This window comes from Macrosteles quadrilineatus, unplaced genomic scaffold (assembly GCF_028750875.1).
Source record: "Macrosteles quadrilineatus isolate MER2022 unplaced genomic scaffold, UCM_ALF_1.0 Scaffold_2__2_contigs__length_208266976, whole genome shotgun sequence".
Classification (NCBI taxonomy): domain Eukaryota; kingdom Metazoa; phylum Arthropoda; class Insecta; order Hemiptera; family Cicadellidae; genus Macrosteles; species Macrosteles quadrilineatus.
Window position 1 is genome coordinate 160985319 of NW_026542595.1, and position 26854 is coordinate 161012172.

A 26854-nucleotide genomic window follows, 5' to 3' on the forward strand; every position below is an offset into this window, starting at 1 on the left:
CATGCAAGACTGTTAATTTGAAATAAAATGGTACTATGATTCATGTTATCATCCATCTCGCAGTAGTGAAAAAGAACGAATAAATATATCATTAGGCATGTTTTTATATACTGCGGACCATGCATGAATAGTTATATTCCCAATTTGTGCTGAGATAGATTTTTTTATTTATGAAAAAATTATAATTTCAAACCTTTTGACTGCCACCAAATTTCATCTGATTAACTAGCTTTTTTTATTATCAAGCTGGAAATATATTTTCTATATACGTTAATGTTCATAAGAGAAAAAAAAAACACTTAAGAAAAACTATATATTTAACAATCAAAGCCATTGTTGAAAAAATTAAAACGGATGAAAACGTAACGATTGCAAACTTACTACTAAATTAATTGCATCTTACTGGTACTGAAAGGCATCAATCTTTAAACTTACTACACTGTAAAATAACACTAGAACGGAAAGTTATGTTACTAAAATGATTTTTGTAACATTGATAAGAGAAAAAAAAAAACACTAAATGGAATTATAAACTTAATACAAGGGTGATTTAATAGTATCTCTTATCCAACACAGTATTGATTGTTGTCAAAGTTGCATCTTGAATAATTGCCCTTACGACAATTGACATAGAAAGAGAACAGATACTACCCTTGTGTGTCTTACTACGGAATCTTAGTGCGAATCATACCACAGCCAAATACCAATCAAAAATGTCGAAGAGACATTTGACTGTTATCGTTGCAGCACTTTACCAACAATCTAAACTAGATTATTGAAATCAACTGGAGTCAATATATACATAGTATATTAATGAGGTTTTCACTGTGCAACCATAATAGTTAACACCATTGTTTTTTGTCACTACGACTCACTTTGGAATCAGTCACTTAAAAAATAACACATGAAAAAATAAATTTTATACAAAACGACAAAACTTTCAGTCATTGTGTCTGGTTTGTTCTGTGTTACTGCGTGGAGCCGGAGATGGTTTGTCTCCACGTTGCACTGAACGGAACTTTCAGGATGATTATTCTTGTGTTGGGTAACAACGTCGTCAGGACTTTGTGCAATTTAGGGAGTTGAAGAACATCAACTTGCGTCACCGCACCTTCCTTCACCTTCTTCCCGTCTTTTGTTGAAGGCTTCAGGATCGGAATGCTGTCTCCAGCAGATTTCTTGGGTGCTTGATTTGGACTCTTGGGACCCGTGTTCTTGTTCATTTCCCATTGGTCGATGAAGAGGTCTGTAACTCTGAGCAGCTCCAAAGTCAGTCCCCAGACAAAGTGAACCAATGACTTGCTTAGTTTGCTCACACCCTCTATCACCAGATGGTTGGTAGTCGCAGACTGAAAACAGAAAACATAACAGTAGGTCAAGTTGTAAGGGGGAAGGTTAGGTGTGACTCAATTGCCAAATCCTATCCTATATACGAGCTAAGTCTGTTTGTCATATATCTCAAAATCCAGCGCAAGGCTTTTTACTAAATTTTGGAATTAGGGGACTTAATAGTCCTAAAAACGTGATTGGTGACAGCCACTACCTCAGGAAAATTCGCTACACAACTCATTTGAAATTTTTTTTAAATTTTACATTGGCCTTATGAGTTGCCAAGTAGCTATATGTTTGTTGAACAAAATAACAAGGAAAAAGTAAACAAAATACTTGTAACATGATTTTACAAGAAGCCATCCACAGTTTACTAGCAAATAAAAAAATACAGTACAAAGGGAAAAACATCAGTTGAATGACTCCCGCCAAGAATGTTGTAAACGCCAAAAAATTGAAATCAGCGTCATTACAAATGAAACGCAGGGTATTTTAGTTTTGAAAAAAATTGTTGGCTGCACTGGGTCAGGCAAACTCCCGCCATTCCAGGCACCTCGCTGCAAAAACATTGTAAGTGCCAAACCATGGCTTCTCCAGGCGGTGTTACGCTAACTCCCTGTGATGTTGATCGACTGAATAGGAGCAAGAGACGGAAGATTAATATTGATAAGTGGAAGAGAAATGTTCAAAAAGGACGTAGGAACGCTGGGGAACCATATATAGGATACAAAAATTAGCCTAAGCCAGGGAAACTTTCTCCTAAAGAGGTGAGTGCAAAAACGTTGCAAGCGACACTGAAGTTTGCTTTTACTGAATTTTTGATCTGTTTATTATTATGTTTATACTGGTAGCATGAAAGTAAAGTAGATCCCTTACAGTATTCATGTATAAATCTTATATTAAATTTCATGCAGGTTATTTAATAGTTTAGGTATTGTTAGGTGAGGTTATAGGCCTATACAACAAATTACTGTCCCCACTGATAACACTGGTTATGAACCAGCTAATAAATCAAGCACTTTACTTTACGAAATTGTTTGATCACAGTAAAAACTAAGGAGATCGACGGGTCCCGAAATTTCGGGAAAATTTTGGAAAAAAGATATTCATGATTTTCGGGATAGGATTACGATTGATTCAGGAATTTTTCGGGACGGGATTTGATCCGATCGTCGGCGATTTTGCCGCTTCGCGAGTAACAATGACGCCATTCACGATAGTTCTAATGATCGCACCGTGACCGCGGAGTCATACCGATGACCACGTCGTGACCCAAAATCGTACCGACGACCGCGCCGTCACCGCAGAGTCATACAGACGATCACGCCGTGACCGCGAAGTCATACTGACGATCGTGCGGTGAACGCGAGCCATACCGACGATCCCGCCGTGACCTCGGAGTCATACTGACGATCACGCCGTGACCTCGGAGTCATACCGATGATCACGCCATGACCGCGGAGTCCTACTGACGATCGCACCGTGACTGCGAAGTCGTACCGACGATCGTGCCGTGACCGCGAGTCATACCGACGATCAGGCCGTGACCGCGGAGTCATACCAACGATCGCACCGTGACCGCGAAGTCATACCGACGATCGCACCGTGACCGCGGAGTCATACCGACGATTGTGCCGTGACCGTGGAGTCATACCGTCGATTCTGTCAAGACCGAGACTCATCATACCGCATTCACAGCAAAATCCTGAAAATGCTGTAATGGAAACAGTGACTTCCGTGATTGCGGAAAAATTATAAACATTCCTTGCTGTTGTGTGAACATTATTGTTGTCTTCGGAATATATCCAAAGTCACAAAGTATTGAGAATCAAAATTTCTTTGATACCAAAAATGTTGTACAATCGAAGATCTCAATCGACCAATCCAATCCATTTTTGATGTTAAACCACAAAATTCATGGTTTTAAGGTTTTCACGGTTTAGTAAAATGTCTCCAATTTCAATCAGACTTTCAGGAATAATTAAGTTAGGTTTCAAATAAATGGTCCTGGATATAGAACCAGCTGATCTTAGTGAGCTATCATCACATCCATTCAACACTCATCTTCACCTCAAAATACTCACTCTGGTGTGTATGATTACGTAAAAATCTTATCCAATCATAACTACATGACTAATAAGAGAAAATTAATTTTTTTTTCTCAGTTGAAAATTCATTTACAAATCATTTACCTGTGTGACATACGTAGGAATGATAAGTAATACTTTGATGTTTGTACAGCGGCCCAGCGCTTCATCGAATCCAGCTTTAACATCAAAGTTGATGAGCTCCAGTTGTACAAGACTGGGCAGTTGACTGATGGTCTCCAGTATGATGTCTGTAGGACAACCCTCACCTCCCTACAACATCAGTCCACAATCTTGGTCTTAATCTGATTTTTAAAATCACATAAAACATTTTATGTTACACGACAAATGTGGTAGTTTAAAGTAAACACAAAGATTGTGTGGCATTGTTTTATTCTAAGTTTGACAAACATTGAATAATGTTTGAATCATCTACCCTGCTGCTGATTATGAACTGTAAACAAGTTTGAAACATGTTCAGCATGATGAATATTAGCCTAAATGTTTTGACACCATATGGCCTACTTAAAAAATAAAAAAAACATCTTGTGAATTTAAAGCTAGAATTATAATCTATTACTAGCTGTGTGCCCGTTCCACGCACAGGGATCTTATAGTAGACAGTTGAATGTGACAAAAATCACACAATGTTGGGTTTTTGGACATTTGTAATTTTATTTCTTAAATAGGTAGGCCATGTATTCTACGGAAGAGTACCGGTATCAAGGATCGTCGTCGAAAAAGTTGTTATGATTAAATAGGTAGGTGTACGTACCCAAGAGATGGGATATGGGCCCATATTGGCTGTATGGTCCAGCGATTGCATCACACGGTGAGTAGAAACAAAGTAGAGTAGAAAGTGACACATTGGAAAAGCGAGTTTAGCATCATCCGTAAACAATCATCTGTTACAATCACCCACTGCAGTTGTGTTTTATTTACTTCACACTTTACACAATCGCCATTGAAGCGCCGTCAATGAGTGGAAACCTTGTTTGTAAACTATTTACAATGATCATTAAGTGTCCCAGCCCTATACAACACTGATTCAAGGTCTTCTTTATGGTTATCAAAACTGAAGAACAATTTATACGCAAAGAATTTCTGGTTCCTGTTATTTAATTTCATTTACGGTTACACTATAATATTGAACTTGAGCGATTAATTAAATCCGTTATGTAAGAAAAACGTTTTAAATCTCACTTAGTTGGGATTTGCGTTCAAAACGTGATCGGAAATGGTTGCGGTATTTGTAAACAACATTTGTAAACATATCAGTGACAGCTAGAAAAAATAATCTTGATCCGAACAGTTGTTTGTTATTTCATAGATGATTTTGTGATAAAAATTGAACGAAAATTTGACAAAAATCGCACAAAACTGCATTTTTGAACGTCCGTAATTTTATTTACAAAGTAGTGAGGCCATATTTTAATGGCTAAAGACAATCTCGCCAATCCAGTGAATACATTAAAATGGCTTGGATCTTGATAGGTACTCTTGTTTTCATGGAGAAGATTGCGTAAAATGCCATCTTGAGTGTTACAAACAGACAGAAAGACAGACAGAAATAGAGATAAGACTTGTTTTTGCTTCTTTAATGTATAAAACGTAAAAATAACCTAAAAATATATAATTCTGAGCAATGTAGAGACAAAACTCTAATTTTATTTATATAGATTAATAGATGTCCAAAAAATTTTTAAAACAAGTGATAAACTCATCTCATGTTTACCTTTTCCAGCCTGAGCCTTCGAAGTTTGGTTAGCTTGGAGAAGGCCTCTGTCACAGCCTCATTGGAAAGGTTTGTCATCTCCCCCAACTCCAGAACTTCCAGATTTGTGAGTTTTGGTACCACTTCAAGCACCTTTGTCATATTTTTCACTGATGTTAAAGACTAAAACAATATAATAATTTAATATTTTAAAAGCTGAAACGGCAACAGGTATTACATTGCTACGATGAAATAGCAACAGGAACAATACAGCTAACATGTTATTTATCTTACTTTAAAGAAAGAGACTTAACATTTTTAATGGCTGCAGGTTTACTGAAATTCAAATTAAGCCTACTCACAATCAATTAATTCTACAATTATTTCTGTGATATAATTAATATTTAAATAAGGTAATCATTTAAACAGATAACAATGTAAACAATGTCTGAAGCAGGAATTGAGGAATTTATTTTTTAATAATTAATTGACTAACTTAAACATATCAACTTGATAGGACCTCCTAAGCAACTTACCACATTCTTTAATTTGGTGAGGTTTTCAAGTACGTCAATGTTATTTACTTCCATGCCACTCAGACTTTTCAGTCTTAACTCTGTTAGGTTTTGACAGTTTTTCAATGAGGTAAGGTTCAATGAACTGCTCCTGTAACCAAACACATTATTACTTGACACTGACAAAAGGTTTTAAAATATTAAATAGCAAAACAATTCATGATATTATACAGTTCATTAGGAATAAATACATCTATACCACTCCAATGTGGGAAAAGAATGTAAAAAAATATCAAAGATTAAAAATCATTTCTAATAGATTTATCACCCTTGGGGATCTGTTGAAGGCAATTTTAAGGAATGTTTCTGAGCGGGTATAACGCAGAGGGCATTTGATATTTATTTACTTTTTGCTAGTGTCCCTGTTGCTCGAATTCGAGCAATTGCTAAGTATTACAGGCGTTATTTTAAAACGAATAACAGTCATAATTTCTGATGACTTTAAAAGATTCGACTCAAAGATTATGGAAATACTCAAGATGTACCTAACAGATCAATTTAATCAACATTTCTTGTAAATATCTTATCATTTTTCAAAAGCTGCTCTTGTTTTTTAGTGTTTTCTACAAAAATAGTCTAACTCATAGTCGCATTAGGTTGTCCATAATAACGATTATAAATTCTAAAAAAAAAACATGACTTCTATTTCTTCTCCTTGGTGGTGTTCTACGACTTTCCTATGTTACCATAGTTTGCAAATCGGTTCTTTTAATGATTACTAAGAAATGCAGCACAGTGTTAATTGAGTTTTCTTTTTAGTATATCAATTTATCCAGGCTCTTTAGCTTTTTTCTATTGTAGTATTTACGCCAACCCAAATTCAAATAGTAAATTATTTCATTTCTAGTAAATGTTTGTAGCAAACTGTTATTAGCAAACTTATTGACTGTTTACAATTAACATATGTTCTTCATCTCTCTTTTAATTTCTGACAACAGCTTGAGTTTTATAATAATTTTTGTTTCCTATGTTAATCTTATGGAGAAATGTGAAACTTTAAAGGGCCCCAGGGCCTCACTCTCTAATTATTTTCCTAAAAAGAAAGTTTCCTGCACAACTTCGCGTTACGCTCTTTCCAACCACACCAAAAGCATGTCAATCGGTTCAGTAGTTTCAGAGGAGTAATTGTCACACAAAAAAAACTGCTTGCGTATTAAATAAGTATATATATAGAATATAGATTTCTTGTCGATTTGCCAACTTAAGTTGGTTTGTAATCTTTTGCTCATGTGTTTATACTAATAAGAAAGTAGGCTTACGGGTGAAAACCACAAAACAGGCCAACTTTAGTCCAAGCAGAATTTGATGAAAAATATATATTTTCTGAAAACAAATTGTGTTATTTTATTTTCTCCTACCTTTAAACCTCTTATTTGATCTAGTTTTAAGAATCAAAATAAATATTTATATAGTTTTAATAAACAAATTCAACTTAAAAATACAAAACGGTCACTGTCCGGAAAAGTGTAAGGTTATGTCTAACTCAACAGATAAACAACGAAAAACGTAGCAGAACAACTATTTCATGTACACAGAATAGAAGATGAGCAGTTATTTCACCAGCAATAGACAGGCATTTGGGGAAAGACATGAAACTGTGGACTTTTTTTTCCAATTTTTAGCTGTCCCGCTCCCAATGACGTCAAGGAACACCGAAACTGAACATCGGCCGTGGAAGGACGGTGAAAAAAATTCCCGCGCGAAACGGCAAGTGAACTGATGAGTAATGGTGTAGTATGTGTGACTGCTGAGTTTTGGTTTTAAAACTACATATTTCTTCCAACTATTTCAATTATTTCAGGTAAAATACTCATAGTACCTTAATTAAGAAACAACACGGTCACGTTAAATACTAAAATACTATTATAAATATTCTGATGAAGTAAATAGGAACCAAATGGGTGGTTAGTAGGCTTGTCCATAACCTCAAATATGGCTAAATGCTGCAACGCATTTCTATGATAGAATTGAAAAAGATCCAAACTTACAACACGGTCACGCACAAAACGGTCGCGTGACCGGATGGGTAAATCGTGACCGATTTAATTGATTTTTGAACGTTGTTATTTAGCGATTTATAAATGTATTTATTTTGTTTTTATATTAAATTCTTTAAATATAACCTGGACAAATATATTTATATTTATTTTTAATGATAAATAATCAAAATTACGGTCAATTAGGATTTTATTAATTTTTTACATTTCAACCTATATTATCCAACTTTCTAACCTCCCATTCCCATTACATTTTACTGGTGAACGAGGTCAACCTCCTGTGTTACATAACGCACTTAACCCCCCACCCATTGATTTCAAAAATAAAGTTTGTTCTACAAAAAGTAAGCATTATCACCTATGTCATGTTCTATGTCCTATGTCATGTCGCAGCCCCTAGTCAAACTCCCTTTTTTGGACCATATAATAATTCAATGGCTTGACGTAGTGTATTTTTTTTTTTTAGAATTCGTGATGCGAAATGGCGCGTGCTTCCAAACTTTCGGCCAAAGAAAAGTATGAGAGACAAAAAGAGCTAGCGAGGGAAAGGCAAAGAAGAAGAAGAGCAAAGTTAAATGAGGAGCAGCTGGAAGCTAAAAGGAAATACGATAGAGACCGCCATGAAAAACTCAAGAGAGAAGGAAAGATTAAGACTGTTGACAAAATGAACCCCAGAGAACACCGAAAGTGGAAAAAATATTGGAGGGAGAGGAACAGAATCAGAAGTATGAATAAGAAAGGAATTGAAGAGGCTTTGACAAATACACCACCGCAAAGTCCAGTAGGTTTAGGCATACAAGTTTCTTCCCAAAAAAGACGAGGAAGGAAAATGGTTCGAAGAGATAAAGCAAAAGCTTATCGAACCATCAAAAAACAAGAAAATAAAATAAAGTTGTTACAAAGGAGTTTAGAAAAATATAGGAAACGATACGCTAGAGAAAAAGCTAAAAAAACATCAAATGGATCTCCGTCCCCACGGAAGCAAGTGGATCAACTTGTGGGGAATGAAAAGGTGTCAGAAAATGTGAGAAAACAACTGTTTCTTGGTTATGTGCTGCAGAAGCAGATAAGAAAAAGAAAAGAAGAATTGGGAAGTTCGATGAAAAAAAAAACAGCTTGTTTCAAAAGTGCTAGGAAACCGAATACTCAAGAAATACAGGGTACAAAAATATTTTAATACTCTCGTACCTCACAAGATCAACAAAATTCTGTCTGACAATGAAAATAATTTAGAATATACACGAAGAGTAAAGAAAGGGGTTTTGTCAGAGTTGAAAAAAACAATTGATATCATTTTTCGAAAACGATTGCGTTAGTAAGATGTGTCCCGGGAAGAAAGATGTAGTAAAGAAAAATGGCATTCAAATGCAGAGAAGAATTCTTCTTGAACCACTCCATGTCCTACATAAGCAGTTCAAACAAGAATTTGATTGTAATATATCCTTTACTTCATTTCGTCGCGCAAGGCCCTTTTGGGTTACATTGCCAAAAAAATCCGATCGAGAAACTTGCGCGTGTATAAAGCATGCTAACATGGACCTGATGGTCACAGCCTTGAAACAAGCTAAAGTTATCAAAGAAAATACGCCAAGAGAGATCGTTCAAACCACTGTTTGTTATACTGATAGGGAAGCATGTTTAATGAGTCAATGCCAACAATGTGCTAGTAAACGAGTTGCCTTCACTTACGAAACTGATTTCAAGCTCAAGTATTATCAGTGGAAAAAAATCAAGGAGAAAAAAGTTATAAAAAATAAAGCTAAGTTTGTTCAAAAAACCATAAAAGAAAAAAAGATTGAAAATGCATCGCAAGTTGAGTTGAGTCTGATGAAAATGCTACCATCATTCAAAAAGCATGTATTTTATACCAAACACCAGGCAAAGCAGATTGACTCAAAAATAAACAATCTTGACAAAGACGAATTGGCATTCCGAATTGACTTTTCAGAAAATTATGTTTGCAAGTATCAGAGTGAAGTCCAATCTGTCCATTTCGGAGCCTCCAAAAAACAGTTGTGTTTACACACTGGCGTGGCCTATTTTAAAGAAAGAAATAAAGTTAAAAATGAATGCTTTGCCACTGTTTCTGACAACGTTGACCACCAGGCACACGCTGTCTGGGGTCACATGGAACCAATTTTACAGAAGTATTCATCTCGATTTCCGAAGACAACAAGAATACATTTTTTTTCTGACGGGCCATCATCTCAGTACCGTAACAGGTTTAACCTTAAATTATTCCAACAAATTGTTCCAAAGCACTTTCCTTATGTCAAGACTATGACCTGGAACTTTACCGAGGCCGGCCATGGGAAGGGGCCGATGGATGGCGTTGGGGGGACCCTGAAGCGACAAGCTGACTGGAAAGTCCTGTATGGTACAGACATAACGACTGCTGCAGAGTTCGTCTCTGCTTTAAAAGATACTGACATATATCTCGAAGAAATGACTCCTGATCAGATAGAAAGTTTTAGGCTGCGAATAACTTCGATGAAAGTCCCGGCTGTAAAAGGGATCATGAATGTCCATCAAGTAACCTACAGTCAGGGACTCATGTACGCTAGGTCGTTGTCATGTTTTGATTGCCCAGCTTCACAGTACTGTGAGCATTTCACCTTATTCGAAATTTTCCCAAATGAGTGGAGCTACGAAAGTGAAGAGGAGGAAGTATTCCAATCTACATCGAAGTGGAACTTTAAACGATTTACCGTGGATGAGGTGTACTCAAGCTCTGAAGATGATGCGGAGAGGGATGGCATCGAATGTAGGGATGTAGGGAATTCACCAGACTTGGATCCACCAGACTTGAATCCACCAGACTTGAATTCACCAGACTTGAATCCACCGGACGAGAATTCAATTTCGTCTGGTGTATATGTAATTGTGAGATATAAAAAAGGACGCAAAAGTAACGAAACTGAGGACTTCATTGCCGTTTGTCAAGGAGGAATGAACAAGAATGAAGTTGATGTCATGTTTTTAAAATCTTGTGACAAATCTAAAGATTTATTCTATACTAATGAGCAAGATGTTGCTACTGTGTCAATAGAACAAATCATTTCCACACTTACACCAATCCTTGATATGAAGGGCCACAGGGTATTTTATAAATTTAAAATACCAAAGGGTTGTAACGTTATATCATAAAAAGGTTTTCATTATATCAGAAAAAAAAGGTTTGATTTAACTTCACTTGTTCACTTGATTCACTTGTTTCTTTAAAAATACATTTGATTTTAAGGTCAATAGTATTGTTGCATATTTGATTTGTTTTGTGTCTCAACTCAAAACTTGGTTAATCAAGTTGTACTCTTTCACGTATTTTATTTTATATGTTGTAGCCCATTTTAAGATAACTTAGGCTAATATTATTCACAATTATATTTGATTTATTTTGTGCCCTAACTCAAAACTTGAAACAACATTCTTTAGAACAATCTGCAAGTTTGTTAGGAAATGTGTTTCGATATAGAAACAACAATCAATTCAATTGCACTTTTCCGTATTTGTTTATATATAAATACAATTTTGATTGTATGATGTTTTGGATTTAGATTTTTTATATTTAATTTGTGAAAATACGTAATTTTCACGTATTTTTTTATTATGATGTAGCCTATTTTAAGATAATTTAGGCTAATAGTATTATTCACAGTTAGCCTATATTTGTTTACTTTTTACACAACATTACTTTTTCACATTTTTGTTTCTGTATAATTTTAATATTAAGATGTTTTAGATTTAGATTTTTTTATTAATTTGTGAACAGACTTAAATTCAATTTAAAAGAAATCTTGTCTATTTGTCAGATAAAAGTGTACTCATTTGTTTTGTTGTAAGGAATAAAGAAAGACAAAGATAACTAAGGTTTTTTATTTACCATACATGATTTTCATTCCAAAGATACATACATATATCATACATACATATATCATTTCATACACATATTACGTCACGCCTCAGGGAGGGAGGGAGGGTTCAGTAAATGCAAAAATGGCGTCATGAAAGTTCTCAAACTGCAGTGATATCAAACCGGTCACACCCGTGACAATTCACTCACGGTCAGAACCAACCGGTCACGGTCACGTTTTTTGCTATTTATAGACTAAATAAGTACATTAAAATTATATTATGTGTACCAGTGGGTATTATTACTCACAGTTTATCTACCGCAAGTGGAGTCTGGTCATTTTTGACATTCCTAACCTCAAGACTGAAAAGTTTTTCACTCAGATCTTAAATTTGTGGGGTAACTTGGGGAAAAAGTTTAAATTACATTAAAATGCGTCTTTTTTTCCTGAAATCTACATAATATATAGTTACCCATTTGTTAACTAGGTACTTCCATGTTGTTAATTATAATTATAAACTAACCTACATGCAGTAAATATAATGTTAATAGGTGTGACCGTTTTGTACTTTATGAGGACCTCAAAAGGGTAAAAGTTACCAAAAGTACATTAATTAACAAAATTTAGCTCTGCTGCTTTACTGATGGGTTCTAAGGGTTATTAGCTATACATTAATCAATAAATTTTCTCAAAATATATGTTAAAATTTTTGTTTACTCTCTTTACACAAGTTGGCCTGTTCTGTGGTTTTCACCCCTACACATTGGAAAGTTGATTTCAAAAATGGCAGGCACATTTCACTAACATTAACACACTCAAGTGTTTACCCAGACATGAAAAACAAAAACACACGTTTATGCATTTTTTTTGGTAGGATGATTAAATCTACATGTAATATTTAGGCTAAAATTATTGGAATACTTACTTGATTGCTCCGGCAGAAATGTACTCTATTTGAGGACACACAGCTATGATTTGTTCCAGCCAACCACCAGTACAGCGGCACATGTCTAGCTTAACCAGGGTGTTGACCTGAAAAATAACGATTAATAATTAATAATTAATTAATAATAATTAATAATTGATTACTAATCAGCATGATCGGACTATGGGAACGGGGGTTTTATGGGATAAAAATGGGTTTTTCCTATTTTTGATCCTAAAAACAAAAAAATCTGCAATTTTTCCCAAACTATTTTGTAGAATTTAGAAAAACAAATAATTTTGTATATTGAAGCGTTATTGTGCACCTAATGGTTACAGAGAAAATTCCAAAAAAATTATAAATTTAAAATTTGTATGTTATTCTTATTGAGAATAAGTCAACTGTCGTAGTTTGCTTGTTTATGAACATATTTTGATGGAATTTGGAATAAACATTCATTTCTTACTAAACTATTGACATAAAAAAAACAACATTTTTTTACCCTCCCTCTTGCAGCAAACCTAAGTACTTGTTAAACTAATTATATTTAAATAGGGAATAAATGTGATATTTTTAAGGAGGCATTTTAGTGTAAATCCAATCAGGCTAATGGAAATTCGCTTAATCTGCAGGTTTGCTGCTGCGGGGGTATTTAGTTTTAAATTTATTTTAGCCTGGAAACTAAATGTATATAAGCATTTTGTATATTTGTATAGATGTATTTAAAGCCTAAAGTTATTTGACTCTATTCAACACATTTCTTTGTGTATAATGAATAGAAAATGATTTGATTTGACTGTGATTGCTGATAATTATAACAATTTTACTGCAATCTCGGTAGATAATCATGATTATGTCGTGGTGGCGGGAAATTCTAGGATTGGTATTGAATCTAAAGTAATGCATAAATTGTTTGTTACCACCAAAAATAAAAAGTTTTTAAAAGTCAATAATTAATTAATTATTGAAATCTGCCCATCCCAAGTTTGAAGGTTCAACCAAAAAATGTATCACTCAATCAAGGTTTTTTTACGGTTGACAAAATCTACAACTGGTTGAGTGGTAATATGTTCATAGAATCTTTAGTTCAAGTTAGCAATTACTGTAGTACATAAAACCAACAACAGTTTTTAACATATGACAAGTTTACTTGAATCCAAAATATCCCAAGCAGCCAATTTTCAATTGACAAAGACAATCGCCGATGGAAGATTGGACTCATATGCTACTGCTACTGCTGTTTTTAAGGCCAAATAATTGTCCATAGAAAAACACTTATGTATTTCTGGTGATTGATTACCAAAAATTAGGGATGGACGAGATTGGATTTTTAGTTCGAGACGAGACGAGATTTTTTATTTCGCATAAAATTTTGAGACGAGATCGAGACGGGATTTCCCTTCTCATACACAACGGGAAATGCACGTTCAAAATTTTTACCTGATTTTGTAACATTGTTAGATGACTGTTTATATACAAAAATAATGATAATAGGCAAGAATATTTACAATCTTTTATTAAAAAACATCAGCATAACATTTTTTTATTAATCACGCCTAACTTATTAAAAATGCCTACGATTAGGAAACATAGTGATATCAGTTAGGATGGAGTTAAACTTATCCTAAAATAAAATAAATGATAAAATAAAAGCAATATTAATTTTTATAAAATAGTTACTTGTTTTGACTTTTTATAGTAATCAAACATTCCTCACACTGCTTACACTTAACAAAACTTCTCAAATGTTAATTATTAAAATAATCTATAATATTAAAACGAAACAGTGTTTTTTTATTTCACGATTCTGAATCAACCACTTGACGGATTTTCATGATTTTTGTGTTGAAAGAAAGATAATTTTGAAAACTAGGGAATGTCGAAGCCATAATTTTAGTTTAGGGTCCCAGTTTTTTCAAAATTAAGTTTTAATTTTTTAAAAGTCTAGCAGCCGACGCTAAGATTCTAAACTAGCTTTTGGCATAAAATAATTTGTTTAACATAACAGCTGTAAACATTCAGCTTTTGTGTCACAAGTTCAGCATTTGGATAAAAATGTAAAGACATAATTGGGGTTGACTTATTTATACTATGTGTAATGCTAATCATTGATACGTTCAATTCTTCTGTAAGAGGATGACAGATTAATTAAATATACATACTAGGATGTTCAAATTATTTTTTAAAGCAATCTTTGTAATCTTCGATTTGTTTTAGAGCAATATAATTTGTTTTAACTAACAGCTGGTTAAATATAAACTATGGAACTATGAGGTTATTTTATTTACTCTTATTTTGTCATTGATTATAGGAAATAAGTAAGATTACTAGAGATAATTAGACCACAGTTTAAAATAGTTTAGACCAAAATGAATTAAACCACAGTACAAATCGAGGCTCTGTACACGAGTCTTAATAAAAAAGGATAAATGCAAATTATTTTACTACTCCACTTTTCAAGGAAAGAATAGAAAAATAACAATGTTTACATGTTTTAATTCTTCATGGTAGCTTTTTGTTTACAATTAATGTTTGTCTGCTTTAACTTTGTTTGGATTAGGCCCGGAAATATTGATGTCATAAAAAGATCAAGAATAATCAGGAATCACGATTTTAAATTACCACCACAACCTCAGCCGGGTTTTATACAAAGATAAACAGATGGATGACATAGATTGAACACAACGTCACATTGACCTAGGATACTGCAATTAGACAAACCATCCTTTTATGTGGTTTTCAGTTGTGGTTACGATTGGGGGTGCCTATATCAGCGCCCCCAAACGTGAAAATATCACTTTTATTTCAACTATGAATATATTTTAGTTTAAATGAACTAATATGGGAAATTACGATGTATATTATTCGTATAATGAGGGAGGGTAATTAATTATCAAGGATAGAACTGATAACGGTATGGATAATAAACATTGTCAATTACGTCATTAGCTTTACTAGCGTGTTTACTTTTTATATTCCTGCTACATGTGACCAGTTCTTTTTTTTCAAATGAATGTTATTTGAACCAAACAGCTGTTTCAAAACAAACTGTCATTGTTTTTACTTTTCTTTGTTTACACTTATTTATTTAGCAATTAATGCAGTGAAATTAATATAAAGGATAGGTGTGACGATTAGTTTTGATGTTAGGACACCAAAGTTAAATTATGTGTACTATGAATTTTATTGGATATTATCGTTTTATTTTAGGTCGTTTCTATTCAGACCTACTGGAAATTGTGTGTAGTAGTGATAATAATTATGGAAGAGGGAGGTATGCTATGGAAGGTGGTATCGTTGATAAGGTCTATACACTTCTTAATTGACTACTGTATTACTCTCTCTACTGTAGGATACTTATAATCAGTGTGCGTCTGTGCGAATCGGCTGAAAATCTTACTTCAACGCTTTTCACATCGTAAAAATTGCAGAATTGCTGTTTTATTGTAAAATTATCGGATTTAAAATGCATATCGTATAGGCCTATGATGGAATAAAAACATATTTGGTCACACAAAATTTGTTTACAAGATGATTTTTCACATTAAAACTGCAAGAAACTTTGTCTTTATATGTGTAAACTAGCTGATCTGAATTGTACACGGTTTTAACTGACTACTGAATTCCCGTACGTAGGACGGGCTAACACCTCGTTAAAGTAATATTTACATTTAAAGAATTAATTAAATAAGAACGCCTTCGCAAAGGAAACACAACTACAACACGCTCCTGTATTGCGGGTATTGCATTGACTTTCTGCAGGCGTTTTTAATTTTTTTTTTTTTTTTAATTCTCGTCTTGATAAAAATCTCGGTCAAAAAGAAATCTCGTCTCGTGTAACGAGATTTAAAATTTCCCGAAATTTCGAGACTTGACCATCCCTACCAAAAATATAAATTATATTGAGAGGATGGAAGGTTGGACTGTTAAATTACTTCTGACTGCAAAAAAATCAGGTAAATAATGATTGTTGATGGATGGTTGAATTGTTTTATTACTGCTGATTTCCACCAAGTCCACAAAGAGTAAAGACAATTAATTATCAGAGGAAGGTTTGACTAGTATATTAATTATAACTGTCATTACTTCAGGACAAAGACACTTATGAACACACACAACTAGTGATGGTCGAATCCAGAAATTTTAAATCTCGAATCCAAATCTTAAAAAATCAAACCTCAAATCTTTTTGATTTTTTTTTTAAATCAAATCTTTTTGTGCACGATTAAGAAAATAATTACAATTTAGGCTACGTTCCATCAGAAACTCCAAATAAACACAATAAAATCATAAGTAGGCCTATCCAATTTGATTTAAAACTAAACTATCTTTCAATAAGATAATTCTCAGTCCCGGTTTCTTAGTTATGGTTATGTCAATTGTTAATGTTAAATTTTGATATTTTCCAAAACTCAAACTTAAGTTCCAGTTCCAATCCAAAACGTAATTTATAATATTCTTTTCATCTGAAGCTGAAGAAGAAACTACGGACATCAAATGAGTTACAGTTTTATTTGTATGTAAACAGCAACAGTCAGGCAACCACTATCGCGGTATTTCGGTATGTCACAGTTGTATTACCAAACGGTTACAACCCACTCACACTCCACAGTCCACACGACCAAATAAAAATCCCACTCATTCGGTCAACCGGTCAAGAGAATCACGTTTTATCCCATTTTAACGTATCTAAAATCCCGCTTGACTTTTTCTGGTTTATCCGATCCAGTCCACCGTATTACCTTTTTGACGTTATATGTTTAGAAAAGACTATTTAAATGACGCTTACATCTTGCAATAACACTGTCGTAAACAATTATCCAACCAATAATAAGTTTTTACGTGGAAATGGAAAGTAGCAAATTCCGATTCCCGTTTCTCAGTCAATGTCTAAAAGTCCCATTTTCAAGACATGGCTACAATGCAGGAAATGCAGTAAATGGTAGTGAGTGATTGTGATTATAATACAGTATATAGTTCACCTTGCTGAGAGCCTTGATGCAGTCTGCCCACACAGCTCTCAGTGCTTCCTGCTTGTCTGGCATCAGCATCTTGCGCAGGTCTAGGTGACGAGTCCCGGTGCGACGTAACGTCGCTGCAAACCCTTCCCAGTCCTTCACCTGAGAGTTCTTCATCCTTACCACCTCCCACTATAACCATTACATACACAGTGTGGTTAGTAACATACACATATACATTCACCATAAATACTTTAACTTGACTTTACTCAGAATAATCTAAAAACATCTCCATTAACTTTAAACCTCACAAACTAAAAAATTTCCATTTGATAATTTTAAAAAATTGGCAAACCCAAGAAATCAGTAAAACAAACGATATTAAATTGTTATGCCTGACAAAAGACTAACATTTTTGGTCCCGTGTTACTTTTTTAAACCCGTGTTGAAATACATTCTAAAATATCTTCAGTTTGTTGCCCTAAGCAGATTACAGTATTTCTGTGAAACCAAAATCTTAAAACTACAATATTTGTTATCAGTACATTAAATAATATCTAATGACATTTTCTATTTGGTTGAGAAAGCCTAAATAGCATACAGAGTGACAATTAAGCCTGGAACCGCTTTTTTATTTTTAAAACGCAATAGAAAAAAATACCAAAGTTCACCCGTGGTTAGGGCCTACTGGTGAAAGTAATACACACATCTGCCCAATTACCGACCGGATAACCCCCTTGGGCGAGAGTCCACAAGGAGTTAGACAAAATTCTTAAATAGCAGCTTAGTTTGAGTTTGGTATCAAATTAATGATCTCCGTTAGTAAAATAGAATGTCACAAACCTGAACTCAAACAGACAATGGAGTAAAAAATGACAGCTGTTCAAATATTCATTGAATTTGCAATGCTTATTATACTGTGAGGTACCCGTTAGAAGTCAGATGAAAATCATAAAAGTAAGCCAAGGTCGATATGCACATCACATTAAACGTCTTTATTGGTAGAATACAATGCGGCAAATTTGAGCTCAAAATATCAGCTGGGTAAAAAATGGCAGTCCTTCAAAGATAACAAATTGCAGATTAAAGAAATATTTGAACGGCTGCAACTTTTGACTTGGTTGTCCGTTTGAGTTGTGGCATGGTATTTTTTACTAACGGAGACCTTTCATTAGATACTAAACTCAACCTATGCTGCTATTTAAGAATTTTGTCTGACTCCTTGTTGACCGTCTCCCAAAGGGGTTATCCGGCCGGTAATTGGGCAGATGTGTGCGTTACTATCACCAGTAACACGTGTGAACATTGGTATATTTTTCTACTGTGGTTTAAAAATAAAAAAAAGAGGTTCCAGATTTAATTGTCACCCAGCATATAATCTTGAAGTATAAATAAAATACGAGACGAATATATTAAAACTTCAACTAAAAACACCAATACTTTATTCAACTTAAAAATGACAATAGTTTGATGGGATGTATATATATATATATATATTAAATAGGGGTCTACGGTGCACCGAAAAAGTTGGTACGGTACTGTTCTGGCTTAGTTACCGTTGTTTGGTACAGCATTTTACGCGGTACAATTTGGTTCGGTTTTGGTTCCTTTTAGCGAATTTCCCATATAGGGAATAAGCTATTATAATGATAAATTACTTTCAATCATCGTAGTCAATGGTAGTTGGTTCCAAGCACATAAAAGACTTATCAGAGGTTTGTTAACGGTCTTCATAACTTATTACTAGAATGATGATGCAATAAAAAACCCATTAACATTCCCAAATCCATTCATATTTTATCAGGACAATAATCAAGTACTTCCAAGAACTGTTGAGTTTTATCACTTTTATTCCTTTCCAGCTTTCCCCAATTCTATTTTACCATAAAAATAATAGTATTATCTCTCACTTAGTCAGTATTTTCGTGAATATTCACTTTGCCGCTGGCTATTGCCTACTGCCATAAAACTGTTTATGGCTTCATATTAAACTTGTAACTAATCTACAATCTTATTTTATAAGTTAAAATATTTGCTATGGATATTTTGAAACCACAAACACCACAAGCGTTGTTGTTTGCATAATTATTTTTTTCCATTGTGCAAAAAAATTATGTACACCCTCCTACATTAGGTCTAGGCCTAGGTCTTTTGATTTTTTGGAAGAGCTTTAAAATATACTACGAAAATTGGATTGAGCCTGAGATAAACCAATGATTGATATGTGTGGATGTTAACTTTGCAAATGAAAAGACAATAATCTTAATCTTTGCTAATCCAAATTTTAGTTTCAGAATAGGCTTTCCAGGGAGACGGACAATGGACCAGATCTTTGTTTGGGTTAATCCCCTGATTTATGGCCTGAGGGTAGTGGTCACTGGAGGAGGGGTGGGGAATCGAGAATTCTGAATCCCACCGGAGGCGTTAACTTTTTGTCAAAGATTTCGCTTAGAATGCGATTACTTCTCAACTGTACATCTTTTGTTAGAATTTATAATTTTATGATCAGAACTATTTTCGATTAGGAAACCTTTATTAGATTTTTTCATTATCAGCAAGTTTGGTTGGTTTGGTTAGGTTATGATAGTTTAATTTTATAATTAAAAAATTAAAAATGGAATTTTAGGCATTTGTAATTTTATTTCATGAACTATTGTTTTTTATTAGAAAACCTTCATTCGATTCTTCATTATCACAGGGTGTCTAGTTTATTTCCATTATAAAATTCAAGACTAATTCCAGACTTTTCAAGACTAATTCTAGATTTTTCAAGACTAGTTTTTTCAACAATTAGTGGGTGTTGATACCAAAATGTATCGATTCTTGATTCTTGATACCGATACCAATTTTTATAGCTTAACAAAATTTTCTGAATAATACTACACCAACCCCTGTCTTTGTCATAAAGTAGTACATATTATGATAATGTAGTGTTATCAAGTAAAGAAATAATGCAGCAATAAAAAATTCTAACTAGCAAATTTGGTTTTTTTTATCATGAAATCTTCCACGTACCGTACGTTTAGACATCATCATTGACTGCATGGGTTACAGAAACGTGATCGTCGTCGTCCGCGATCGCGGCAAAATCATGAACATTTCCCGCGGCCGAGCAGATATCATCGTCGTCTTCCGCGGTCACGGAAACGTCATCGTCGTCTCCCGCGGTCACGGAAACGTCATCGTCGTCTCCCGCGGTCACGGAAACGTCATCGTCGTCTCCCGCGGTCACGGAAACGTCATCGTCGTCTCCCGCGGTCACGGAAACGCCATCGTCGTCGTCCGCGATTTCGGCAAAATCATGAACATTTCCCGCGGCTGTATAGACATCACCGTCATCTCCCGCGGTCACGGAAACGTTATCGTCGTCGTCCGCGATCACGGCAAAATCATGAACATTTCCCGCAGCCGTGTAGGCATCATTGTCGTTTCCCGCGGTCACGGAAACGTCATCGTGGTCTCCCGCGGTCACGGAAACGTCATCGTAGTCTTTTGCTGTCACAGAAACGTCATCGTCGTCTCTCGTGGTTTCGGAAACGTCATTGTCGTCGTCCACTATCGCGGCAAAATCGTGAACATTTCTCGAGGCCGTGTAGACATCATCATTGGCTTTTGCTGTTACGTAAACGCAAGACGACGATCGCGGCAAAATCATGAAAATTCCCGACTTTGAAATCAAATTTAAGACTAAATCCCGACTTTTCAAGACCATTTTGAAATTCAATACTAATTCCCGACTTTCCCGATTTTCCCGACTACTAGACACCCTGTTATCAGCAAGTTTGGTTAGTTCGGTTAGGTTATGATAGTTAAATTAAATTTAATTAAAATTTAACCTACAAACGATACGTTTTGACAGCGACGGTGATAGAGCTAACAATTTGCCGCGAACAGTTCGGCTATGCACGGTATGAACGAAGCGGAAGCGTTCAACACAAACCTAGAACTGACAGGTCAACCGACCGTGATTAAGAGGATTACAGCGTCGTTCAAGTGCCTACACCCAGGCTTTCCAAGAGTTTAATCCATCTTGTAATTAGTTTTGAAGCTCATAAAAAAGATGCTCTTTGCCATTACTTCATCATAACCTCCAGCTTTTTATTGTCGTCTGTTGAATGTGAACAGCTGGCAAACTACAGTCTTCATACTGAATGCTTTGATATGTTTTTAAAAGTTTAAAAAACAACTAGACATGTGTTGATTGGAAATAATTTACCAGTTGTGTGTAATTTATCTTGTCAAATTAATGCTTCAAACTTGTTTGTTTATTCCTATGAATTCTTATCCTAATTTTAAAACCACTCTACCATGGCCATTTAGAGTATTTCAGAGTAAAATAGGTAAAGCCTTTATCTTAATTGTATTTTTTTCTTGACACAATCCTTTTAGGAGTAAAAGGTTTTAACAACGTGTGGTACATAAATTGTTGTTAGAAAACCATGAATGTAGGATACTATCCATTCTCATAGTAATTTCAATGTATTACAATTTTTAAAAATGGTTTAAATACAATTCTGAGAAGAAAACCACAAAAATACCAGTAGCCGCATGTACCATACCGACCTTAACTTTCTGTACCGCAGACCCCTAATGTTAAAACATCAGCCAATTGAAGGAAGGAAATAGAACATGCTTTAAAACCATTGGGAACCACTCATGGGAATAATACTATAAATTGCAACAATATTGCAATACCCGCCCATTGTTTAGAAATGTTTAAAAAGATGAATATTTTTCAATTTAATTATATACAAATTGATAGAAATAGGTTAGAATATAGTTTAATATACATTTCTACAGTGTTAAATGTAACAGTAAACTACACTCAATGAATAAAGATGACACAATATTTAATATTCAATTTTACTACCACCTTGAAATATCTGCCAACCTTACATTTATAGAGACTGAATGTATTTTCAATACTTTGAACCTTTGGGCAGACAACGAAATAACATCCAAACATAAAGTTCATTAAAAGAAAATTGCCAATCTACTACAGGAGAAAGATAAACATTTTATGCAAACCACTACTAAATACACCGACCATGAGTTCTATCCAAAACTCATCAATACTACAAATGTTCACTTGGAACCTGTTGAAATCGACTTACTTGAAAAAGGGCCTAAATTTTGCATACCTGACTACAACAACACAAACCTTTTGCTAGAAACCGAAGCCACTATCCAGTCACTCCCCATACGTGACCAAAATGAAACCAGAATACTAGCACACAAAAAAATCACCAAACATAATATGAAACCACAAAAAAGAACAAATAACCAACTGAAAACCGTAGCTTTGAAACTTGCGGAAAAACTAAAAAACACAAACACCTCCGCGGTTAAAGCCGACAAAGGCAACACTATGGTTATAGTAGACAACCAGGAACATCGTAAGAAAATCTTGAAATTTATAACAGACAACGGCATTACTAAAATGAAAAAAGACCCTACACAAAAGTTTCATACAGCAATAAAAAACGCTATAAACAAGTCATCTACCCTATCCGCAACTCAGAAGTTTCAATGCCGCACCATAAAGCCTACCCCACCCAAACTTAGAGGGCTTCCAAAATTACACAAGGAAGGCCAACCCATCAGACCTTTAGTCAATTCTATCAATAGCCCAGCCCATAAATTAGCCAAGATCTTAGATAGAATAATCAGAAATGAAATAGAACTCCCCAACAACAGATCACTCAAAAATACCATGGATCTCATAAATAAAATAAAAGACCTAGACCTCCTCGAAACACATTTACTTGCATCATTACAACCAGACACCTAGCCGCATCAATCCAAATACATCCACCATATGTTTTTTTCACTCCGTAATAAAAAAATGTCAATATAACCTCAACCCACAATCCTGACTAAATTTTGACAGTTCTGCCGGCAGCGTGTTCCTTGACTGAAGTGAGGTTATCCCACTGTTTTACAAAACCATGGATTTTATCCCTAAACTCAGAATATTATTTATGTCAATTGTAATGTGTGTCGTATTGGTGTTAAATGTCAACATTTCTACGAAACCCATCGGGTGGATTTTAGAATAAACATTTGGTCTACCTAAACTTCCGACTGAAGATGAACCTACGGGTTCGAAATTAATATCGGACAACCATAATAAGGATTGCTAAGGTAAGAATTTACTATTTATTTTATTTGAATAAAGATGGTTTGAAATTGAAATTAAATACCCCCCTGCAGCAAACCTGCAGACTTATCCAACTTTTATTTTCCAAGATAATCAATTTGAACCAGGCTTTTTAATCTCGTGATCACAGAAAGAATCTGAAAAAATTGTGAGATTGGATTTTCCCTGATTTTGCAGCTTAATTATGATGTCCCAAGGACCGCAGGAGACGATATGATGGGAGTCCATGATTGTTCTGCGATGGGGGATAGGCGATAAAGATGTCTCTGCGACTGTGCAAGAGGATTGCGGATGACAATGTTTTTGTTTTTCTACACCATTGGAAACTCACCAAACTCTTGTGCAGGGCGAGGTCACGCCACATTCTGCAAACTCGGCTGGCACGCAGCACCTCCTGCACCTTGAGGTACTGGAACACTTGCAGTAGACAGTCGTACATGCCACAGGCTTGGGACATGAGCAGCTCCATGTTAGGCGCAGGTGCAGGTGCAGACGACAGACGTGCCTGCTTGGCAGGGGGAGGACCCTCCGCCTCCTCCAGAGCTCTCTTGACTGGAGTTCTACAAATAAAATATTATTACATTAGTTCCAGAATTTGAGTACAGTTTACTAATTTAGTCATACATATAACATGCTTTGCTCCCAAATATAATCGTCCTAGAAGCCGAGTGGTTATACTGCTTGCCTACAAATCCGTAGGTCAGTGGTTTGATTCCGTGCAAGATCCTTGTGAGATCCAGTCGTGGAATGATGGACACAAATGTAATTCATTATTGGGATATCAGTTAATGATGCTATGCTGGATGAATGACCTTATCCAAACCTACGGTTATTATTACTTTGTATGAAAAAGTTAGCCTTCAATTATAACAATAGTTGGGTCATAGAAGTGCCCAATACTCTATGATTTAGACTCTACTAATTGTATTAAGTTCAACCATTAAACTATTAGAACACACACAAATTTTTTGAAGATCAAAGTGAGAAAGTAAGATAAGCTATATACAGCACAGGTATCCATCAAGCCCTTAGGAAAGAAAAGTACAAGATTGTTTGAAAAGATGTTAAAGTAAACTGTACAGACATTTAAAGTCTCTCGTTAAATAAATCCTTGATTTTATTATTGTAATATTATGCCAGTTACACTGTGGACATAAATTTATTTTTGTTTGTAATTCAAATTTGATTACCTATCAATTTATAATTTTACCATCCACATTATTTAATGAAAAAAAGTAAATTTTTTGGCAAAATAATAAAATTTACCTGCGGTCTTTACTACATCAAAAATTCCAAAACAAATTTGTTTAAGACTCAAAGAATTAAAGAATTAAAAATCATGATTGGTCTTTGCCAAAAGACCAATTGTGACAGCAAACCCTAAGAACACCAAGTAAACCCTCTACTAACACTGGTGATATACAGATAGATTTGTGTACACTAATCAAATGCAAAGGTGATTGAGGCATTAAACAAACACAGTGAGGTGAGGATAGGACCGCTGAAAAGCATTACAAGGCGAGGACAAGGATTTTCACGGCTAAATCTGGAAAATAAAACATACAAGTACAATGGACAATCTAGAGATTAAACCAGATAGCTGAGCCTATTGTAACATACTCAATCAGAAATGATTGAATCATTAAATATTTGTACATCCATTAATTATTACGTATAATTTCATGAGGTAAGTTTAAAACTCAAACATTATAGCTTGTCACTTGAGTAAGTTAAACCAAACCTAAAGATTATTGCCTAATAACATACAACCATTGCATTTCAAACGGATTCAATTCACAAACAAGAAAATAGAATCCCTCATAAGTTTTTATACGAGTAACTAGATACTATACAAGGATGATGAGTGAGGAAGGAACGGGACAAACACAGTCGAGTACAGGAAGGAGGTCAACTTACAGTGTAGGCAGGTCGGCAGGTTGAGAGGTTGGGACTGACGCCAGCTTGAGCTGCTGCTGTTGTGGAATGTTGCCGATAATGAAATTGCCGGGCTGCAGCCCCGAGGGGCCATTTACAACGATATACTGGGGTTGTTGGCCTTCCTTCTGTGTGGGGGAGGTCTGGGGGGCGATGTAAGGGACTAGCAGAACCCCGGGAGGACTTTGGAAACCACTAGTGGTGGTAGTAGGAGATCCGAGGATGAAAGCCGGGGTAGAGACTTGGGGTTTGGGTAGAATAGGACCTCCGGGTCCGTAGGCTTGAGTGGCTACGCCGGAGCCTGCATCTGAGGTGGTTGTGGTGACTTGTGTGCTGACACTGTCTGAAACCTGAGTTGACGAAGTGGTAGCGGGAGAGACAGACAACACGTTGTGTTTAGGAACTACGATAAAGCGATGTGTCCCGGTGGTTAACACAGACTGAACCGGCTGACCCGATGGGGGGTCGTGAGAGGTGGTGGAGGGGAGGAGAGCTTTCTGTGAGGGAGAAGACTTAGTGGCTAGGGTGGGTGAACGGAGCTGAATAGTCGAGGAAGGAGGTAACCACGTGGTGACTCCACCGACAATCGAAGTAGATTTTGTAACCGGTGTCCTGTTCCTCGGACCTTCCACATTTCTATTGAGTTTATTATCCATGATTCTTTGAAGAGAGTTCTTTGCGGGAACCATCATGTGAGACATGGGTACTGTAGAAGTATTAATGGAACTCAGCGCCGGTGTAAGGGGCGGAGGGGGGGGAAGCAATTGAGCGCTTTTCTGATTGTTTCCAGCAGCTGGTTTGGGCTTCTCCAATTGGCAATTCTGAAAAAAAGGGAAAGAAGTTAGTAATTAGTTTTTGTTGACGTTTGCTGTGTGTGAGAATTCGATTAAGGTACAAAAAACATATGATTTTAATTAAGATAAACTAAATAGTGATGATTCGTGTTGAAATAAGTAGCTAATTCTAAAATAAAGGGAACTTGATATCAATGAACTAAACAGAACTTAACACCTAAAATAAAATAACACAACTTCCTTTTGTGTACCAAACTTTCAAAGGGACATGCTTGCAACTAGACACTTTATGTGTATATGTTTTACTAAGCACTGTTTTACAAGTAAAGTTTTAAAATTTAACTATTACTTTCATTGTATCTCCAATTGTGTATCAAAGTTTCCAACTTTTTACTCACAAAACATAACATTTTGAAATGTCTTTAATTTGGTAGGGTTAAAGAATAAATCATTTAGTATTGAAGTGTAGTTGCATGTGTAATGACTACCAAGAAGATTTTAAATGTACGACTCCCATTTTATTCTTATG

At 35.1% G+C, this 26854-nt stretch overlaps 1 protein-coding gene across 5 annotated transcripts in view; it reads right to left on the bottom strand.

Annotated features, from left to right (window-relative positions):
- Window positions 1-299: 299 nt before the first annotated feature.
- LOC128988068 (uncharacterized) overlaps window positions 300-26854 on the bottom strand; it is a 112909-nt gene continuing 86354 nt past the window's right edge. For 4 of the 5 annotated variants that reach the window (XM_054409256.1, XM_054409257.1, XM_054409258.1 and 1 more), the window contains 8 exons: window positions 25514-26352; window positions 23928-24156; window positions 17461-17628; window positions 12479-12585; window positions 5667-5796; window positions 5152-5313; window positions 3522-3689; window positions 300-1349 (listed from right to left, as the gene is read on the bottom strand). In XM_054409256.1, the coding sequence (XP_054265231.1) occupies window positions 969-1349; window positions 3522-3689; window positions 5152-5313; window positions 5667-5796; window positions 12479-12585; window positions 17461-17628; window positions 23928-24156; window positions 25514-26352 (2184 nt within the window). In that variant the 3' untranslated portion in view covers window positions 300-968. The remainder of the gene's footprint in view (window positions 1350-3521; window positions 3690-5151; window positions 5314-5666; window positions 5797-12478; window positions 12586-17460; window positions 17629-23927; window positions 24157-25513; window positions 26353-26854) is intronic. The other variant, XM_054409261.1, reaches the window with a different exon arrangement.